This window comes from Halichoeres trimaculatus, unplaced genomic scaffold (genome assembly GCF_033239565.1).
Source record: "Halichoeres trimaculatus isolate MK-OKI-2021-1 unplaced genomic scaffold, fHalTri1.1 fHalTri1_scaffold_4, whole genome shotgun sequence".
Lineage (NCBI taxonomy): Eukaryota > Metazoa > Chordata > Actinopteri > Labriformes > Labridae > Halichoeres > Halichoeres trimaculatus.
This window is the reverse complement of record NW_027437182.1, coordinates 9,494,987-9,514,219: the sequence shown is the minus strand read 5'-3', so window position 1 is coordinate 9,514,219 and position 19,233 is coordinate 9,494,987. Positions and strand designations below refer to the sequence as shown.

The window sequence follows — 19,233 nt, the reverse complement described above, 5'->3', positions numbered from 1 at the left end:
TGCTCTTAGCTCAGGCTTCAAGGCATTTTGGGGACAATTTACTTTTGTTTGACACAAAATGCAAGGTCCGTCCTACTTGGCTGCTTACCTGTCTGGATTTTTTAACTGTAAGATGGGCCATTTGAATGTGCTTTATGTGCCATCATGGTTTAAACATGGTGTCCCAAAAGCGACAAAATGGCACTTTTATGTAAAGACAGTGCATTAATTGCTGCTTTAAATACACTGTGACGACTGTATTAATGCATAAATTGGCATAAATTGACACACAACCTGTCCCGATCCGTGCCTTCGGAGGACCCTGCCTTCATGGCCTGTGTAGACCCCGAAGGCTGAACTGAACTGAGAAGATTCAGTCGACAGAGGATTCTCTGTTTACATTATCAACTGTTACCAAATGCCAGCATCACATAATGACAATTCTGTTACTCAGCAATGGTTGACTACCTGGCACTGCTAACAAGTATCATCACAAATATTTTAAAAATAATCTCAAGTATCAGTGTGTTCGTTTTTCCTGAATTTCTGCTTAGCTTGTGATTTTGTTGTGACCTTGGTTTTCCAAGGACATGTTTGTTGGCTTCACTTGGAGAAGCCTTCAGAGTTGGACAGCCTTCAATGCACCGCTGTTTGATCTTCAAATGCAGCCTTCAAAGGCTGCAGTCCCTGAGTTGAGACACAGCTTATAGACCAGTCCTGATAGCACTTCAGTGGTTGTGAGTGTCAGTAAATAAATTGCTGAGACCACACTGAAAACATGCTGATATTGATGACGCCACTCTTATTACGTACTTTGTAATTCTATGCTGTCAATATTTTATTTCCTTTTCTTTCTTTTTTTTTTACACACTTTTTACAACTCATTTTTCCCCGCTGAGATTTGATCATAATTCCTCCCATCATAAAAGTAAATTTAATCTGAAAATATTCTAAACCCCCTGAATCCATGAGATTCTCTTTGTATGCCTGCCAGAGTTTAACTGTTTGTTGTTGGTGTTTACTGAGCTTTGTGCCTGATTTGAAGTTTAAGCGCCGGATACTCACAGTAAAACACTTCAAACATCACATCCAAACAAACGATGACTCACAGTTTGTTTCTCTGCCAAATCAACATTTTCTTCGTTAAAGTCTCCTCAAATAAGTCTCTGTCTGAATAAAATATGGAAGTTATGTTTCTGTTTTCATGAGTCAGTCTCCTCAAAAGTCTTGGTATATGTGGGAAGCTTGTTATCCTGAGACCAGCTATATGAGTTCCTCTGTTTGGCAGGGAACAGATGGAGATCCTGCTGATGTATGTGCACGAGCATACACACATTACAATAATACATCTGGGAGAGCCACAGGCGTTTTGGCTCATACTGCTCTTGATGCATACTGTGAGAGTAAAGATAGACTGTTATGTCACCATCACATAATGGATAAAAAACTGCTAAATTATGGAAAGGAACACATGTGAAGAAGGAAATAATAGAGCAAAAGATAAAGGAGGGAGAAGTAGCAGGGAGGATAAAGACAAAGACATGAATGAGAAAGAAATGAGAGGGAGAAGAGGAGAGAGGAGGGGGAGACAGAGGATGCAACATCATGAGCCTAGCAGGCATGCACTACATGTTAACATTAGTAGGTCAGCCAGCACAGAAATAACCACGCTGTGTGTATGCGAGCGTAGTAACCTCGTACACACACTACTCTACAATCACAGTGGATTCTCTATGCAGCATAGTAACCAATCAAAGAGGAGTGTATACATTCACATTTTGAACATGGTCACATGATCTGCGTTTACCAGCTATGTGTTCAGGTTACACATGAGTGAATTACATTCTTTATATTTACATATATCCCTCCCCCTACCCCCCACCCCTCTCTTAAAGCAATATGGGGACAAAGTGACTCCTGCTGAATCCCCCCCAGCAACAAATCTCATCTGAGCAGCAGGAATATTCAAGTTTAATTCAAAAATCTAATTAGATAAAATTATGGGATAAAGTCATGAAAATCAAGGGCATCATGTCAATGCAGCACAAATATTGTAGCATGCAGCATATTGATATGTTTGTCATTCACATAGTGCCACTATGTGGCAAAACACAGACACAGCAGCACCTCCATCAGGTCTCTCGATGCTTGTTTTATCACATTTTTAACTACAAAAAAATATCAGTAACATTTTTTAACAAAAAAAAAAAAAGATAGTTTTACAATATGCAGGGGCTTATTTTATGTGAATGTTGAAATATATATGAGCTGTGGTAAAATAAGTCTCAATATACAGTTTTCTGGGTATAAACAGGCACATAATTACTGTTCTTAACATATATTTGATTAATTAGCATATATTTGATTAATTAACAAGTTAAAAGAAGTTGCAGCCACTGATATGAAAAGTTTTTAACTGTGTGAGAAAAAAGTTTCCAAACATCACCTGAGGACGTTTATTATCCTATGAAACCAGCTTTTCCACTTCAAGTCTAAACAAATTAATGTTCTTACTTCAGCCATTTCAGACTAGCAGCACTAGAATACAGGAGAGGGAATTACAACATTTTCTTCAAAATACACACACAGAACAACCCTTATCTGCTCGCTTTAGTGTCCTGCTGGGTAAGGGTCACTGGGTCACAAAGCTAGTTCAAGCAGCGTCCCTTACGAAGAAAAATCAATGACAAGTCTAAACTGAACTGTGCTGAACTCCTGCTGTGTGTGTTCTACTGCTGTTTGGCATCTCTCAATATGTGTGTGTGTGTGTGTGTGTGTGTGTGTGTGTGTGTGTGTGTGTGTGTGTGTGTGTGTGTGTAGCTCCACAGAGATTAGTCATCTGCATAATGGGATTAGCTGCTGTGACTCTGCTCAGGCATAGCATGAGATGTGCAATTTAATGTTAGCGCTGCTAGCCTGTTAGCTTGACAAGGGCATAGGAATGCCAAGTAAACAAACACTGAAGAAGTCTACGGAAAAGGGGAGAGGAGTAGGTCTCAGAACAACTGAGAACACTGGATTCAAGATTACCCTTCATCAAACCCGGCATCATGTGTTCATACGACGTCCTGCCCACACCCACTCAGACAAATTAGTTAGTTGACCTGAGACAGGCTCTGGTCAGTCATTGTTGGAGTCCTTTGTAAGCCCTTTGCCCTGGTAATCAGCCAAGTGGGGCTGTTTGTGGGTAAGCTTTAGGATCTGATTGCTTAACGGGAGCTGACTCTTGACTGCTTATGACCCCTGGGTTTGGCTTGGCTTCATGGATCTGGACTTGGATGTATCATGGTAAAGAAACCCCCCAGTTACCAGTCCCCTATGGTGACTCAAAGCTTTGAACTAATAATTATGACCTTAGTGTAAATGTACCAGTGATTACTATTGGATTGTGATACTGTGTCCTTGTGTGAATGATGTAGGACAGCTCAACAAAGATGCAGTGAGACACACATTTTCTATAATTTTGACGAGGAGCGTTTGTTAGCTGTGTTGCCTTCTGGCCGGCAGTAAACAAGAATTTATGTCACAACAGGTATCTATGATGAAATGTTCTAAAACTGAAAGAGCTGTCAAAAGAGTCCCTACTTCTTACAATGTGTACTAGAGATGGGTCAATTCACTTTTTTACATTCTGATCTGATGCAATCTATTAAATTGTAATTGTGCCGATACCTGATCCATACCGATACAGTAGGCAACATTCATTCATTCATTTTCTATACCGCTTGTCCTGATTAGGGTCGCGGGTGGCTGATAGTGTGGATTTGAACCGGTGACCTTCTTGCTGTAAGGATGCAGTGCTAACTTTTGCACCACTCTGCAGCCCAGTAGGCAACACAGTAAAACATAAAGCAAACAAAACATTCTCAATTTCAAGCCATTTATCAAATAGTGTTGTAACAACCTGAGTACAATATGTAATGGCATGGTATGTAGGGATGCACCAATCCAACTTTTCTGGTTCCGATACCGATACAGATGCCTGGGCTTTGGGTATCAGTCCATACCGATACTGATCGGATACCAGTGTTAAATAGTAACCTGCATGCCCTACTGTGGGACAAGACTGGTAATGTTTTGGGTAAAAGGCAACAAATGAGCAATTGAAAAAACTGAAGTAAATATTTATTTAAACCATAGAATATTCAAATGTTTAGCACTATTTTGGTAAAAACAATGCTTCAGAATGTACAGAAATTCTACTCAAATGTAAACTTTTGTACCCTGTCGACTGGTAATGCAGCAAAAAAAAGTGTATCAAATGTAACATTTTAATCAAGTCGCCACAAGGGCCAGTGAAAAAAGGCATGGAGCTGTTTGCTTGGATCGGCACTATGGATCCCCCCACTGATACCAATCCAGCTTTGAGGGGGACCGAAACACTGATACCAGATACCAGGATCGGTATCGGTGCATCCCTAATATATAGCCCAAAATCATTTAAGTGTTTACTAAAGATGAGAGAGTTACTGATTTGTGGTAAAATAGTGGATCATTTAGTAACAGCTGAAAACTCTATTAAACAGCATCAGTTACTGAGGTCCTCCAGTCTCCACTCAAAAAATTTCACAATCAAGCATTTAACGATAGTTTTCATGTCATTACAGAATTTGCATTTCAATATGTTGCATTGACATACCTGTTGAAAGATTTTTATTTTTTATTTTTTGCCACAATACTTGTGAGGTGAAATTGGAAATTGTCATAGTCATACTCTGTCATGAAACTCCTTTTCTGACCCACAAAGACATAATAAGCCCCTTTCACGCTGACTTTCATGTGTAGATACACAGAGACCTGATGGTGGGACAAAGTTGTTCAATGTGAAACACCAAAGTTAGAAAACAGCGCTTTGTCTGAGCCAAGTGAAGCTCCCACTGTTAATCTGCACGTTGAGCATCTTGCGCTTCAGCATTATGCCGGAGTGAAATTAATTGTACAAGCTGTTCAGTACAAAAAGAGTCTGTTTTAGAAATACCTGTTAGAGCAGGTGCCCTATATACAGAGAATACAGTCCTCAAGGGTTCAGATATGACTTTCCTTGACCCCTTTGATGCATGTCTACACCACCCCAAGCATTTCCAATCTCTCTTCAACTGTGCTGAAAAATAAAAACAACAAATCCCAAATGTACACAAGCCCGTTCAGTTTCTGCAGTTTTTTGAGTCTTATCTATATTTTTAGCTCTGGTTGTCCTAAAATAAAATATGTTTCACAATAATACAAAGCAGACCAAAAGTAGGAAAATGCATTAGAGCACTAGGGTTTAAAAGTCAGTGGTTTTTGGTCTTTTAATGGACCATAAATCTCAAACCAAGGTTTCCAGAGAAGTTCAGACAATAGTTTTTAGCTGCTTCACAGAGGGGAGCACGAGAAGCCAGCAATCATTTATGTTAAGGTCAAAACCTTTGGCTCAGGGTTAGCTCCTCTTAATTACTCAGCTCCTCTTGGTTATCGGCCAGTCTTTGTAACCGCTGGCACCGCTACAGAACCCAGACAGTATCAGAGAGTAGAACAAGGAGTTTCAGAGGGATAAGAGACATTTTGACTTTTGAGATGCCTTAGAGGGCACCTTAAAGAGGGATATGTCTAGGTGACGACTCACAGACAGGACGAATGAACTGTTTACTAAGTAAAGACATTTCTGAAAGACAAAAGAAAAGAATACCACGTGTAAACAATACATTATTTTATATATATTAATATTTTCTGGAACATTTAGATTTATTTTTCTAGTCATGGGGCTTGTTCTTTGAGTACGAAAGCATACATCCCGCTGTAAATACACACCTTTGTTTGACTTCAAACCTGCTTGAACTAGATTAAATTGTCTGAACTAAAGTTTAGCCCTGACAATAGCTGCACCTTATGATAAAAGTTGAAGATACAATCTGCTGATCTTAGCAAAAAATCCAAAATCAGCTGCTTCTCAAACAGACTCAAGCACTTCCAACATTATTCTGAAAACAGGCACAGGTCAAAACAATGGGAAAGAGTCAAAGAGTCAAAGAGAAAGAAGAGACGTAACACTCACTGAGGAGTTTTGATGGTTCATCTTCATGCGTCTCCCTCGTGTTGGCCCAGCGTCAGCCCTACTACACACCAGACTGTGCAGAGACATCCAGACTTAGTCCAGTTCTTCACAACAGGTGGTCCCCCTAAAAGGACTTTCAGCCTTTCCCTGAGGTGAGCTATTGTGTAACAGCGGTCCTACTTTGCATTGTTTGTTAGCTGCAGGTATAGACCGCAGCTGAGGGCTCTGTGTTCCTGCAGCTGCACGAAACGTCCTCTCCTTTCCTCTCCACTCCTGCCGTACCTGATTATTTGACCATTGATCTGTTGGCACTGACCCCTCCTTGGAATTATACGGCTGTGCCAGCTGGACTGTTGCTCAGACAGACAGACCGGTGGAACGACAGGGCATCAAGTTCTCAAGCAGAATATTTGGAGAACCTATGTAAACCTTAGACCTGTAATTAGTTTCCGGCTCGCAGACTTGATCCCTCACCTCTTCAGTCTTTGAGAACCTCTTAATTTTTCGTCTCTTGTCTCCTCTTTGTCTGTCTTAAAATAGCCCCACCTCTGTAAAGTCCATTAGCAGCCTAAGCTAAGCCTCTTAAGAGAGACTCTTGCTCTCTTGGAGCACGGGAGGGCAGCGACATTCAATATGACCAACAACAATTACACACAGGTGAAACAAAGGTGGGGTTAACGATTTGCAGGGTTCATTGACGAGAGCTGGATGCTTTGACTTTGATAAACTGTGCTTTAAACCTTAAGACTGGTCTGAAATATCTTCTTAAATCTATTTGTTGCTGCTTGTGTGCACTGGGAAGTCTTTGTAAGTCTGCGTTATTGTAAATGTGACAAAATGCATCTATAGGAGATTTACAGTTAACAGGATTAGATAATCCTGTAGTAAGTGCGTTAAGGCATTTTCATGGTTCATTATTTTTACCCAGAATCCTCAGAGTAAAGTAGTGAAAAACAGAAGCTCATGGAGGGTTTTAGTAATAAATGAATCAAGTCTGATGAGAGAAAGTACTGAAACATCCTCGAGCTGTTATCTAGCAGTCTTGGGCTTGGGAACACCCTTTGTCTTTTAATCCATTATCTTAAAGAGATTAATCAGATTAACTGGATGGATTTGAGATGGAGTCCCTGCAGTGTGTTTGCATATCTGCCAGCAGACAGAAGACTTTTTTTAATGCGTGTGTGATGTCTCAGTCCCCCCTGTTATTATTCAAAGCATTCCTTTGACACAAAGACCATGACACAAAGACCGTGACGCTTCTTTCTCTCTAATCAAGCCTTCAATGGAAACTTTTGCATCCTCACTTTGGTCATTCATGCCAGTGAGAGTTTCACCCTCTGCCCAGTCTCAAACTCACAAATCCCTCTGTTTGCCAGCATGCCAGAAGGTCATGCTCCCAATAGCTAATGAGCATGGTTGTGAACTGGCCGCAAGACAGTTCTTCTTGCTGAGGCAGCGGGGTGAACCAGTGGTCAAAGTCTGCAAGGTGAAGTGGAAAGTGCAACGACGGATGAGAAAGTGCCGTGAAGACCTGAACCGGCAGAATCGCTCTGGAAAATGCCATTTACATTGTAAGTTCTGTTAAGGTATTTATGCATCGACAGGGAAATAAAAAGTGTCAAAAATCCTCTTGTTGGATATCTTTTCCATGTCAGAATGTCAGAACTGACAATAACAGGCCTTCCTTTTTACATAGTCAGTCACACGAGTAGTACTTCATGTTTCCCCGAGCACTTGGGCAGTGCAGTACACTGAGAGTTGGATAGGAGAAACTCTGTTAGAAGAGTCTCCTCTGCTATCCTTGGCAAACAACTACAACATGCCCCTTTTCTCAACACTTCTGTACTCTTTTCCTTTGGAGGCCAGGAGAAACATCAGACTCCTTACATGTCCAATGATACTTGAAGTTCTACCTCTACAGGTTTTCCATTAGCGGTTTGTTGTGTTTGCAGCAGGCCCAAATGATTCTTAGAAAATCATGACAGCTTGCAAAAGCAGTTTCAAACAGGTGAAGTACACGGTAGATAGTACACATCAGATCCTCAAGGCCCGTTCATGAGCTCTTGAAAACAAGAAGAGGGAGAAAAACTTACCAACAAGAAAATCCTCTAAAGAGGAAACAGCATGGGTCTGAGGAAGACACCTAGTAGTGATGTATTGATCTGATCCTGGTATCAGGTATCAGTCCGATAAAGAGTCAGAAAGTTAGACCAAATATTGGTGACAAAGGCCAAAGGACAGATCTACCCAACCCAGTCTGTGCTCTTTTGTGTGGTCATCAACACCAGTAGGTCTGTGCATTTTTGCTCAGCAGAGTAAAAATATTATGAAGAAAGATCACTACAGCAGCTCAGCAGTTTGGAGGTGTTTCACGCCTGTATCACCATCAACTCTGATGGCATTTTACAGTTTATGCAAGTTTAATTCCTCACTTGTCCACTGCTGGCTGAGGTTCACAGTTACACTGTTAACAAAGTTAGAAAAGCATGAAGTTGCCGAAATAAAATTGTTCAGACTCATCCTCATATTAAGGAAAAGATTATGTTAAATTTATACAGGAAACAGATGGGACTGGTGTCGGCTGATACCGAAGCCCAGGTACCAGGGCTTAATAAATTGGATCAATGCTTGGCCCTTGGCTGGAGGAAGACACCTTTTGCACTTTTAACTGGTAGTATCATCCCCAAGGCTTTTTTTTTTTTTAAATTTTGCAAAACAGTCTTTTTACTTATCGTAGAGCTCGAAGTCTCTAAAAAGGTTGATGAAGCAGTATTGACTATGTCAGGAATGGATACTAAAGGCATCATACATGTATTCACAGATCTATGAACACCAGTCACATACCTAAGTGGAAACCAACTAACAAAACCAGGACCTTCATTTTTCCAGCAACATTCTTCATCCAACCCATCAAAAGAGCTTGCCAGAGTCACAGGTGATCAGAGCCTCTTAGCTCAAACTGGCTGTCCTCCTACACTATCCATGCATTCTTATACACACCTATAATACATGCACATCCTTCCAAACTTTAGAAGTCTTAATTTTAGCAACAAAGTCCCTGGTGCCTTGAAACCAGTCAGTCAATCAGTCGACCAGTAAGTCAGTCAGCTGTCCTCTCAGTCAGTCAGATGGCGAGTCTCTGGAAGCGAGTGTCCTATCAACCCATTTTCTTGTCTCTCAGGGTGTCACATGTTGTCGGACCAACAGCCAAGCAGTGTTCCCTTTAGAGTCCGTTTGCTAGAGCACAGTCTGTCCCTGTATTAGAGGAACTCACAGTGGATTATTCTGTAGAAAATATCACAAAGCCTGAGGTGAGAAACCTGTTAACAGGTTGATGTTGCTAAACGTGAGCAGGTGCATTTAAATTACACAAGCATGAATTAAAGCAGCTGCAGGTTAGAGGGAACAGACACACAATGAGGACTAAAATGAGTGTAGTCTAACTTTTTCTCATGAGGATTCAAGCTGGTTAACTCAGTTTTATACTTGCATATATGAGGATACACAGTATGACACATATAAAGTTATGCATTCAATCTTCAAACTGATCAAACATTCACTCTTAATGGGAGACTGGAATGAATGAATGATAAGGATCAGGTTAACTCCAAGATGAACATCACCACCCTCTCTGCAGATGTTATTCTCTCTGTCTCACCTTTGTAGTGAGGATACAGATGCAGTCCATCATCACCAGTCCGACTGGCAAACTTTCACAGAAACATCTTCCAGCTGAAACTTTCCCGTTCCACCCTTTAGCCGCTTGTTGCTGCTGGTGACATCCTTCTGCCGTCTGTTCCTCTTTCTCTCCTCCTCCTCATCCTCCTCTTTCATCCCTCAATCTCTCACACCTCCCTTCCTCATGTCCCCTCCACCTGTCCTCCCATCAGAGCAGCCAGACAGGACTTCGCTCCACTAAAACAGGGGCTGACTTGCAAACGTGGCAGCTGTCCCGGTGCACCTCCACCCTTCACCCTCTTCTTTTCCAGCTGTTGTCTTGGTTTTTATGGCAGCTGGTAGTTGAGCCACGTTTTGACCTCAAAAAGAGCATCGCAGAACACTCTCTGCACACACGAAGGAGAACGGGCAAACATGGAGAGACAGGTGCAGAAACGCACACACATGGATGCACAGGCAAACACTCGCAGAAAGACACAAGAGCACACACAAAGACACAAAAACACACACACATCACTCTCTGCTGTTTTATCAGGTCAGTCTCTGCTTGGCAGCAGTGAGGGGTCAGACTGAGTGAACAGTGACAGCAGTAAAGAAATGGATGCTCTACTTTCAACTCTGACAGGCAAAAGTAAATCTCGCTGTGCGCCATGAAGATGTACACAGATTTCACTCAGAACATTTGATGCTGGATTTAAACAAGAAGTGCCTGAACCGTACAGACCCAGTGAAGCAGACAGAAACTGTTTGTGCAAAAACCAAAAACACACAATTAAACATTTGAATCTGTTCCTGTTCCGCTCTACTTCTGTATGATCTGTGCTCTTTCTGGTTCCCTCCTGATGCTCACTGCTGCCAACAGATGGTTGTCAGCCTGTATCCTCTCAGTTGTGCTAATGAAGGTTATAACAGCTTCTTCCACAGCATTATATTAGTAAGTCTGAGTATTAGACCTGTAGACAGCAATTACTGTCCCACAGAGGCAAAAACTAACATAGACAGTGCAAACTTCCTATATCAGAGTCAAACTAAAAGTACTTTCTACTCTGACATTTATGATCCCTGTGAATCATTCCTGGTAAGATGTTGTCTGTTGTATTGTTTTTGTTTTTTTTTATTTAGCTAATTTTGAAATGTTTTTGTCTTAAAAGCTCTGAAACCATTGGATATTTAGTTGACAACTTCTGACAAAAAATACATAAATAAATAAAAATAAATAAAAAATAAAAATATTTTTGTCAGATAAAATTCAACTTGGATATCGTAAAAGAAAATGGAATTGGCCATGGGTCTATAGTATACAGCTCAAAAACAATGTGAGAAACGATGGCTCAGAGGATGATTGACACCTGATGTGCCCAAACGACTGTTTGGAGAACAACTTTACAGCAGACGAAGTCAGAGTCAATTTACTGACATTCAGATTAACAGCAGCACAGCAAAAAGGTCAAATGTCTGGAGTAAGCCTTTTGTCCGACAGTCCACAGCTCAAAAAGACAACATTTAATTTCCATTTCAGGAAGTCAAACAAGAGGAAAAGAGTTCGGGCCTGGGTTAATCCATGGAACAAAACATTCAATAAATACTTCAAGTCAGGTTATGCAATTCAGGGAGACAAATACTCAAACCTGAAACATGAACAAGCTGTCCATGTACTTGTTGTGTCTGCAGCGGCCTTCAGACTTCCATCGGTCATCAGCTTAATCACAAATAAAGACTTATCTTAACTCTAATTCATTCCCATGCAGGGGGAAGACGTTAAGACGTGAAGCAACCAATCAAGAAAAAATTGAGAAAAATAATTTTAAAAAGTATCATAAAATGTAGTTATGTTGGAAAGAATTAATAGTAATCCCTTCAGTAGAGACAAAAGGTAAATGGAAAACATTAATCAGTTCTTTTTTCTGCTTTTTGATTTTAAAGAATCAAAGGCAACCAACAGCATCAAGTTCAGCCAGCACTGTTCAGACCGTGTTGCTGTCCGACAAAGTATCACACATCTTGATTCAACAAAACAAAGAATGTGATTTAAATGCTGAGAAAATGCCGAAGTTGAAAGAAAGAAACCTTTGCACCTCATCGCCATTAACATAAAAACTGAAAACCTTGAGCAGCATCACCAGATCATGATCGTATGTCAACCTCACAGTTTTTAACCAACAACTGGTATCACCTTCCTCCAGACAAGGCGCATCAACAACAACATACTCCAACAATGCAGAGGTGTCTTGCTCTGACACTAAACATCTGCAGATGTCTTACCTTGTTGGGGGTCAGTGGGGTTGTAGCTGGTCTGGGGCTGGATGGACCTGGGCTAGTGGAGGTGACTTTTCCTGGCCCAGGGCTGGTTGGACTGGGAACAAAAAGTAAAAAAAGTGTGTGTCTGGAGGTGAACTCTGTAAGATTTTTTTTACATTCTATATCACTACACCTGAATTCCCACCAGTGATTTTTTTTCAAACCAATCCACATTTCATTTATAAATAAAATACCTTCTTACAGCTCCAGTGAGAATTTTAAAACGAGGTCATACTTTGAGTTTTGATTTGAGTTTTATTTCTCCAGCTTTGTCTGAATAGCCTACTTCACTAAAAGTTTAACAATGTGTTTTCATGTGTTGTTCATACCTCAGAAGTGGCCCCTTAGTCAAAGGCCCTGGAGAGACTGTACTCCGGGGGCTGAAGGTGAATTTTTGGTTGGGGCTGGTTGGACTCGTGCTGGGAGTGACTTTTCCTGTCCCTGGGTCTTTGCTTCCTGCAGAAGCTGGAGACGTTATGACAATATCCTTCTTGAAACCAGGGCTGGAGCTTGAAGCAGCATTGGTGCGTCTTGGTTTTTCTGGGGACACGATGCCTTGGACGGTGCTGGACACGAGAGCAGAGACGGTCACTAGGTTGAGGTCTGCAGAGATGGGACGGCTTTGTGGATTGGCGGAAGAGGTGGTGGAGCTTTCTGTAGAAACATCGGAGATGGTGATAGTGAGGCGAGGCTTTGTTCCATTCAGCGATACCACAGGAGGGGTTTTTGGGGAGTCCGTGGAGGTTTCACCATTCAGTCTGACCCCTGGTGATGTAGCTGCTGGCAAAGTTGGCTTCGGACTCTCTGATTCAGATGGTGTTGAAGTTCCAGGCTGGACGGGAGGGAGAGGAGCTCGATACTTGACTTTGGCTGAATGTGACCGAGGAGAAATGGATGGAGGTAAAGGGGAGGACTGCTTTGTGCTGGACGCTGGGGATGGGATTGGAGGAGCAGGGGCTTTGAGTGACCTGGGTTTAGGAGTCAGGGGTTTGGGAGGGGATGATCCTCCAGAGCCCTGAGCACCTGGAGGGCTGGTGGGGGGCTGTGGCTGGGGTGTGAGCTCTGGTGGAAGGTTACAGGTAGTGGGGAGGCTCCAGGGACTATCTGATTGGTCAGGAGGAGAAGACTTGCTGTCTGTGAGGAGGGTTAACTCGTAGTACTCCTGGATATCTGGAGAGACAAACAGAAAGTGAAGAGATTGGAGGTGAGTGTAGGAGACCATGAGATTGGAGAGGAGTTTAAGAGTTTATCAAACATATAAATACAGAATGTGAAGGTTTAGAAAACTACTTGGTGTTAGAGAAGTTTGTGTTTCCTTCTGAAGTCAATTTGTAGTACGAGTAATTTTGCCAAGATCTGCTGTTTCCCTTGTATTCATGGGTGATACAGCCAGAGCTAAAGGCTAATTATCCTGTAGAAAACACGGATCTCTATGTTTTATCTCTTCTCACTACTAAACTCCGTCAGCCAGCGTGGTGTTGTCATAGAGACCTAGATGTGCCATAGATCAATCCGGTCCTGGACAACCCAATCAGGAAGCTAAGAAGTAGCCATTGAAAATAACCTGTAGTTAACAACACTGGCGTTAATAATCACATTTTAAAGTGTGGATTATGATCAGGCATATATCTAGAAGGGAACCTTTTTCAAGATTGTTTTCAAACTCCTCACAGCCCCTTTAATTTTATGAAACTATCAGTTTTGGCATGTTGGTAAAAACAACCCTACAGATTTTGTTTTACTTTTACTGGTTTATTTAATGGTGTGGTTAAATTTAATCTTATTGAAAAAATACATAAATTAACTTCTTTTTGTCTATCTTGAATAGTGTGAGACACCCAGAGAGAAACAAAAACATCACTTCTTACACACTGTTGACATCTAGTGGCAGGTAAATGATACTGCAGCCATGGTTTAAAAGAGCAATGGCTCCTCAAGAATACAAACGTTTCCCACTCAAAAGAGGAACTTTTTCCCAGAGGCTGGTATGACCAGAGAGCTCTCTTCCCCTATTTGCTAACAGACCTGACGAACAGGTGATCTCACATAAATCAGACACAGAGTGTGAACTCAGAGCAGCTTGATGCTCATGAGCGGAAAAATGACACTGTATTTATGAAGATTGTAAAAATTTAAAAAAAATCAGGTTGTAGATGCTTAAGTGTGTGACTTTCTGCCAGAATATGCTGACCTGTGTTTTTAAATGTTGTGTCTTTTATGTCTGTTATGCTGTGAATGTGGCTGGATGCAGCTGGAGAAAAAGATGTGAGTGATACGGAGAAAATGAAATGTATAAATAAGTCAGTAGTCATCCACTAAATTAATCCATTCATTATCAAAACAAAAATAAAAGCCAGCTATTTTAACAACCCTCCATTGGCTAAGGTGATAAAAAATGAAAATAAAGGGAATGTGGATATTTTTCATTATTTATACTTGTCTTAACCTTTTAAGTTGATACCTGTGTTTAAAATAAATCATTCAAGGTGTTATCTTGTTTTTTTGGTAAACACTGATTAACATTTCATATTATATTGAAGTTTCACAAACAAAAAACTAATTATTCAAGAAAACAGCATTATGATCATCTTTTAATAATGGGACTTGCATTAAAAAGAGAAAAGTCTTCAACACAAAAGAGTTCTTCTAAAAGAAAAAGGTGGGCATGGCTGTTTTTTAAGATCCAACTGTAGCACTGAATAAAACTCAACCAAAGGTCAAAATCACAAACAGGAACTAAATCCTATGTTGAGTTGACAGAACACAGGGACATGTGCACACAGAACACACACAGAACAGTGTAACTCTTCAGGGCTCAAGGTGTGGGCGTGGTCAAAACAGGTGAGACCAGGAACTAAGAACCAGTTTGTCATCATGCTCATAACCACACACAGTTTTGTTTTTATTTCCCAACAAGCAGAACTAACCTGTGCGACACACATGGTTAACTCTAGTCAGGAATTTATACTTGTTACACATTCTTTGCATTTGTGTGTAGTTTCCACAAAGGGGGCCTGTGTTTTCGAGACAGGCTGCATCACGCCTACAGCTTTCTGTTCTGACACACATTTTCTGGTGTCCAAACATCTTAAAGGAGCTTTACTGCTTACTGACAGCAAACAGAAACCCTCTACTGTTGTTATAGTCAGTGTGGCTCATTATAACATTTTTATCTTGATTTAAGGATTTGACCGTTTTCAAGCCATCATGTTCTGTCCCAGTCAATGAGTTTTTTAAAGTTCAAATTAATCTTTTTTAATCAATAAATGATGTTGGTTAAAAGTGATTCTTCAAACCATGTTAGGAAGACTAGAAAAACACCAAGCTAAAAGGATCAATTCGCCCCAAAAATCAAAACAAAAGTGGCATCTAGTCATGCATTTTCTGTTTTAAAGGCCAAGATTTTAAGGAAATAGAAAGATATATACCCAAGGAGACAATAAGTTAACCACAAACTAAACTTTCTTTCAATGAACAATACAACTAGGAAGTCTTAAGAATAAAGAAAGATACTAAAAAAAAGATGCAGGAGTTTCACACCTCCAACTAGACATCAGATTTTAATAACTGGACAGAAAAACGGACAAAACTGAAACATAAAAAAATCCCTCTGTGAGATTTGGGTGAAATAATCCTTTTAACTGTACTGGTTTGAATAATGTGCTATCTGGTAATTTGTGTGAAAAGTGGCCTCAGGCATAAAAAGATGAAAAACATGGACAAAAATTTAATTTTATGATGCTTTTAAGTAGATTTTATGGTTAACAGAGAGGAGCGCAAACAAGCTACATTTTAAAAGGTTGATTCTTAATCTGCATTCACTTTGCGAGCAACGCAATCAATTAATCAACCAAAGAATCCTTTCATCTCCTACGCATGCCAAATCCTCTCCTCAAAGAGCAATGGGTAATCTGGACGGGAGCTTACCAAGGCAACAAATTCAGCACACTCAAATATCAGGTGGGAATGGATGGGCAAAAAGAACAGCAACCAGATGAGAGTCTGAATTATCTCACAAATGCACTCACCAAGCAGAGCACTAAACAGCTGACTCTGGAAGACGGTGATGACTCTGTCCAGAGATTGTCTCAGCTGTTGGTCTTCTTCCACATGGCCTGGTTTGGACCGGCCCTGGTTCTGCTGTCTCTGATCGAGCTTGGCTCGGTACTGCTGGAGAAGCTCCAGAGCTCGCCGAGCATCTGAATACAAAGAGTTAGGTGAATAACAAACCACTTTTCTTTCTCAAACAAAAATCAAAACTTCATTAGGGTAAGGAGGAATTCAAAAACCTCCAGCAATCTCAAGTAGTTCGAAAAGGGTACTACCCATTAAAGTAGCTACTTTATTGAGGATTACTGTAGATAAAAACTGGATCAGACTGCACAGACACTTCATCCAGGTGAAGGCAATAAAAAGATCTGGCTCAACAGTGTGGACACAGGTGTTGGTCTGTAATTAGGCTTGTAATATAAATATTAACCATGATATCCTCCAAAATGCAAAAGAGCATTTTAACGACTGTTCTTTGTTTGATACCAAAAGTAAATTCTCAGATACTTTAAAGGAAATAAGACTTCCTTTAATGTACTTAAAAAGAGTGTAACTTTTTTTCCCAGTGAAACAAATTTTGGTGCATGAGTTTCCTCGATTAAATATTACTCTTAAAATTAAAAATAAAGGAGTAGGAGAAGTTTTAAAGCATGAAAACAGTGGCTCTCTGTGGTGAATTATGGGATTTCAGATCATTTATAACACTTCTTTATGGCCTATCTGCACACACTAAAACGGTTTGTACAATAAAGTTTTATTACAAATGTTTTATATCTCTAATGCAGGGGGGCAAGAGGGCAGTATGGTGTAAGGACAGCCTGCAGACTGCATTCCAGGCACATTGGTGCTCTGAACAGCTGATTAAACCGGAAGCAATGACAGATCAACGATCAACTCAAAGGAGTGTCAGCGTCATGTCAAAGTAAAGTTGCACACAGGGATGTAAAGTGCAGTTAAAAGTGGTCTTGGTATGGCGTCTACGTAAGCCGATGCACACGCTTTAATACAGCATGCAGTTAACCATGCAGAGTTCAAACAGCAATTCCCTTTTAAATGCATTGAGTTGCACATTAGTCATCAAACTGTGAACCAGCTAAAGCAGAATCATCGCACTACCCTGAGGATAACTTGAATGCTGATTTTATCATAATGCTTGAACAATTATTAAAATGGTTGTATGCGTACAGACCAAAAGCATTAAATTAAGATACGCGCTCAACCGTGAACGTCATCACAAACTCGAGAGGAGCTTTATGCAGAGCTATGCTTAAATCGACACAACCTTTAGAGAAGTCAAAACTGACTCAACAAACTGTATGACGAAGGGGGGGAATCTGCAGAGATGGGGATAAACAGTCAAAAACATTTTTATTTACCTTTCTGTCGCACAGGCATGTCGACCAGCACGGTCCTCCTCCTCCCCGGGGGTTGTTACTGTGACAGTCTGTTGTTACAGATGTGAGCGTCTGTCGCGGGATAGCCTGCCTCTTAACTGGGACACACGAGTGACACTACACCATGTTAAACTCCGAGTTGTCTTTGCATCAAAATGAAACTTCAAAAAGTGACAAATGAGTGTTAGGAAACCCGTGAGAGACGCAGCGGAGTGAGGAGGCACTGTCAACCAGTGAATGACAGCCACCGCGTGGACTTAGTACCCGGAGCAACAGCCTGTTTTCGCTCCTCTTCTCTTTCACTTAAACGCTCCCTCTGTCGCGTTTTGGTGAAACTCGTCCACCATTTCTGCTTTCAGGTGACTCGAGTCAAAACGCAGTCAGACCGGTTCTTAGGCGGTCCTGTGGGATAAACTCATACACGCACACACTCTCTCAAACACACACCTTGAAGTCCCTGGAAGACACATACGCACGGTCACATTCATGCCCCCACCTCGCAACAGTATTAAAGCGGGTTTGAAAGGCTCTTCATAAGCACTTTTGTCATGTTAAACAGCTATATTGTGTGCAGCAGATGAAAGCCTGGTCAATCCCAGGGCACACACTGGATTTACATCTAATCCACTCAACTCTGACTATAGATTTGGGTTTACAGATTCTGATGAGACTATCCAACCTATGCTGTTTACCAGGCTACAAACCTTAAAAAATGAAAAAAAAAAACAAAAAAAAACACAGTTCTCCTGCATAAACAAATTTAAAATTGAATCCTGAATTTAGAAACTAAAAACCTGATCAAATACATTTGAAAATGGGTATTTTGCAACGTGTGGCTGATGTCTAATAATAGTGCCTTTTGCCCACATCCACATAACACAAAAATTCAGAGCGCTTACACAATCTAAAAGCAAGGAGTACAGGAGATCCAGTTTAAATGTCACAGGTGTAATCCCTCCGACTGCCCTGTCAGGCCCATCCCTTGTGAGTTTGGTGATTTTGTCATGGTAAACAGCTCTATTGAGGTGAACAAATTAAAGCTCCTCAATGCACATTTGTTCCTGTTCTTTAGCCTAGATTCAACAATTAGCTACAGAACAATGATTTTTTTGTAGTGTTAAAAAAAAATACAAAATCTAAAAAGGCTTTTGATTTATCAAGAGAAAAGGAACATATTGCTCCAAGCCAACAAACTGCGGATTGAAAAATCCAAGCTAGCTAATTTCGTAGCTATAATTTGCTGTTGAAATCACGTGGTTGCTTTTGTTTACAAAGAAGCATGTTGGCTTAAAAGTGGTTGGAAACATAGATTAGCTTCAGCCATGTATTGCTGAGATTTTAAAAAGTGTTGTTAAATATCAGTCCCTCTCATGAAGTGGACATAACTTCAGGCTTACTTTAGCTTAGCCTAGCTTAACTCTTTTCAAATTTGTGGCATCAAATTGATAACTAAGGACACAGGAAGTTACACAAAGCTAGGGAACCCTCAGTATCTTCAACTATGTATTTGAGCAAGTGCATGACAAAAATCTGCACCAAGGTTAATAAACTTTCCCAGACACCTTATCAATTGCGGAATGCTAGGCTAGTTCACTTTAAAAAAAAAGCTAGGGTAACCCTCTCTCATGCTTCTATCCTGTAAGCCAAGTTAAGTTAAATAAATCCTAGACCTATTTGTGCCCTGGACAAACAAGAGGAAATTGGTATTGATCTTCTCATCAATCCCTGAAAAAGACAGCAAGCAGATTGTTTTCTCCAAATCAAGAGTTCTTTACAATACTTTGTACTTTCTGTGTCTTA

At 40.7% G+C, this 19,233-nt stretch overlaps 1 protein-coding gene across 2 annotated transcripts in view; it reads right to left on the bottom strand.

Annotated features, from left to right (window-relative positions):
• The window catches only part of LOC141789549 (discs large homolog 1-like protein), a 134,519-nt gene extending 117,017 nt beyond the window's left edge, over positions 1-17,502 (bottom strand). Inside the window, exons 1-4 of one of the 2 annotated variants that reach the window (XM_074669014.1) lie at positions 17,416-17,502; positions 16,018-16,188; positions 12,319-13,159; positions 11,954-12,044 (exon numbers count right to left, since the gene is read on the bottom strand). In XM_074669014.1, the coding sequence (XP_074525115.1) occupies positions 11,954-12,044; positions 12,319-13,159; positions 16,018-16,188; positions 17,416-17,434 (1,122 nt within the window). In that variant the 5' untranslated portion in view covers positions 17,435-17,502. The remainder of the gene's footprint in view (positions 1-11,953; positions 12,045-12,318; positions 13,160-16,017; positions 16,189-17,415) is intronic. The other variant, XM_074669015.1, reaches the window with a different exon arrangement.
• Positions 17,503-19,233: the final 1,731 nt, after the last annotated feature.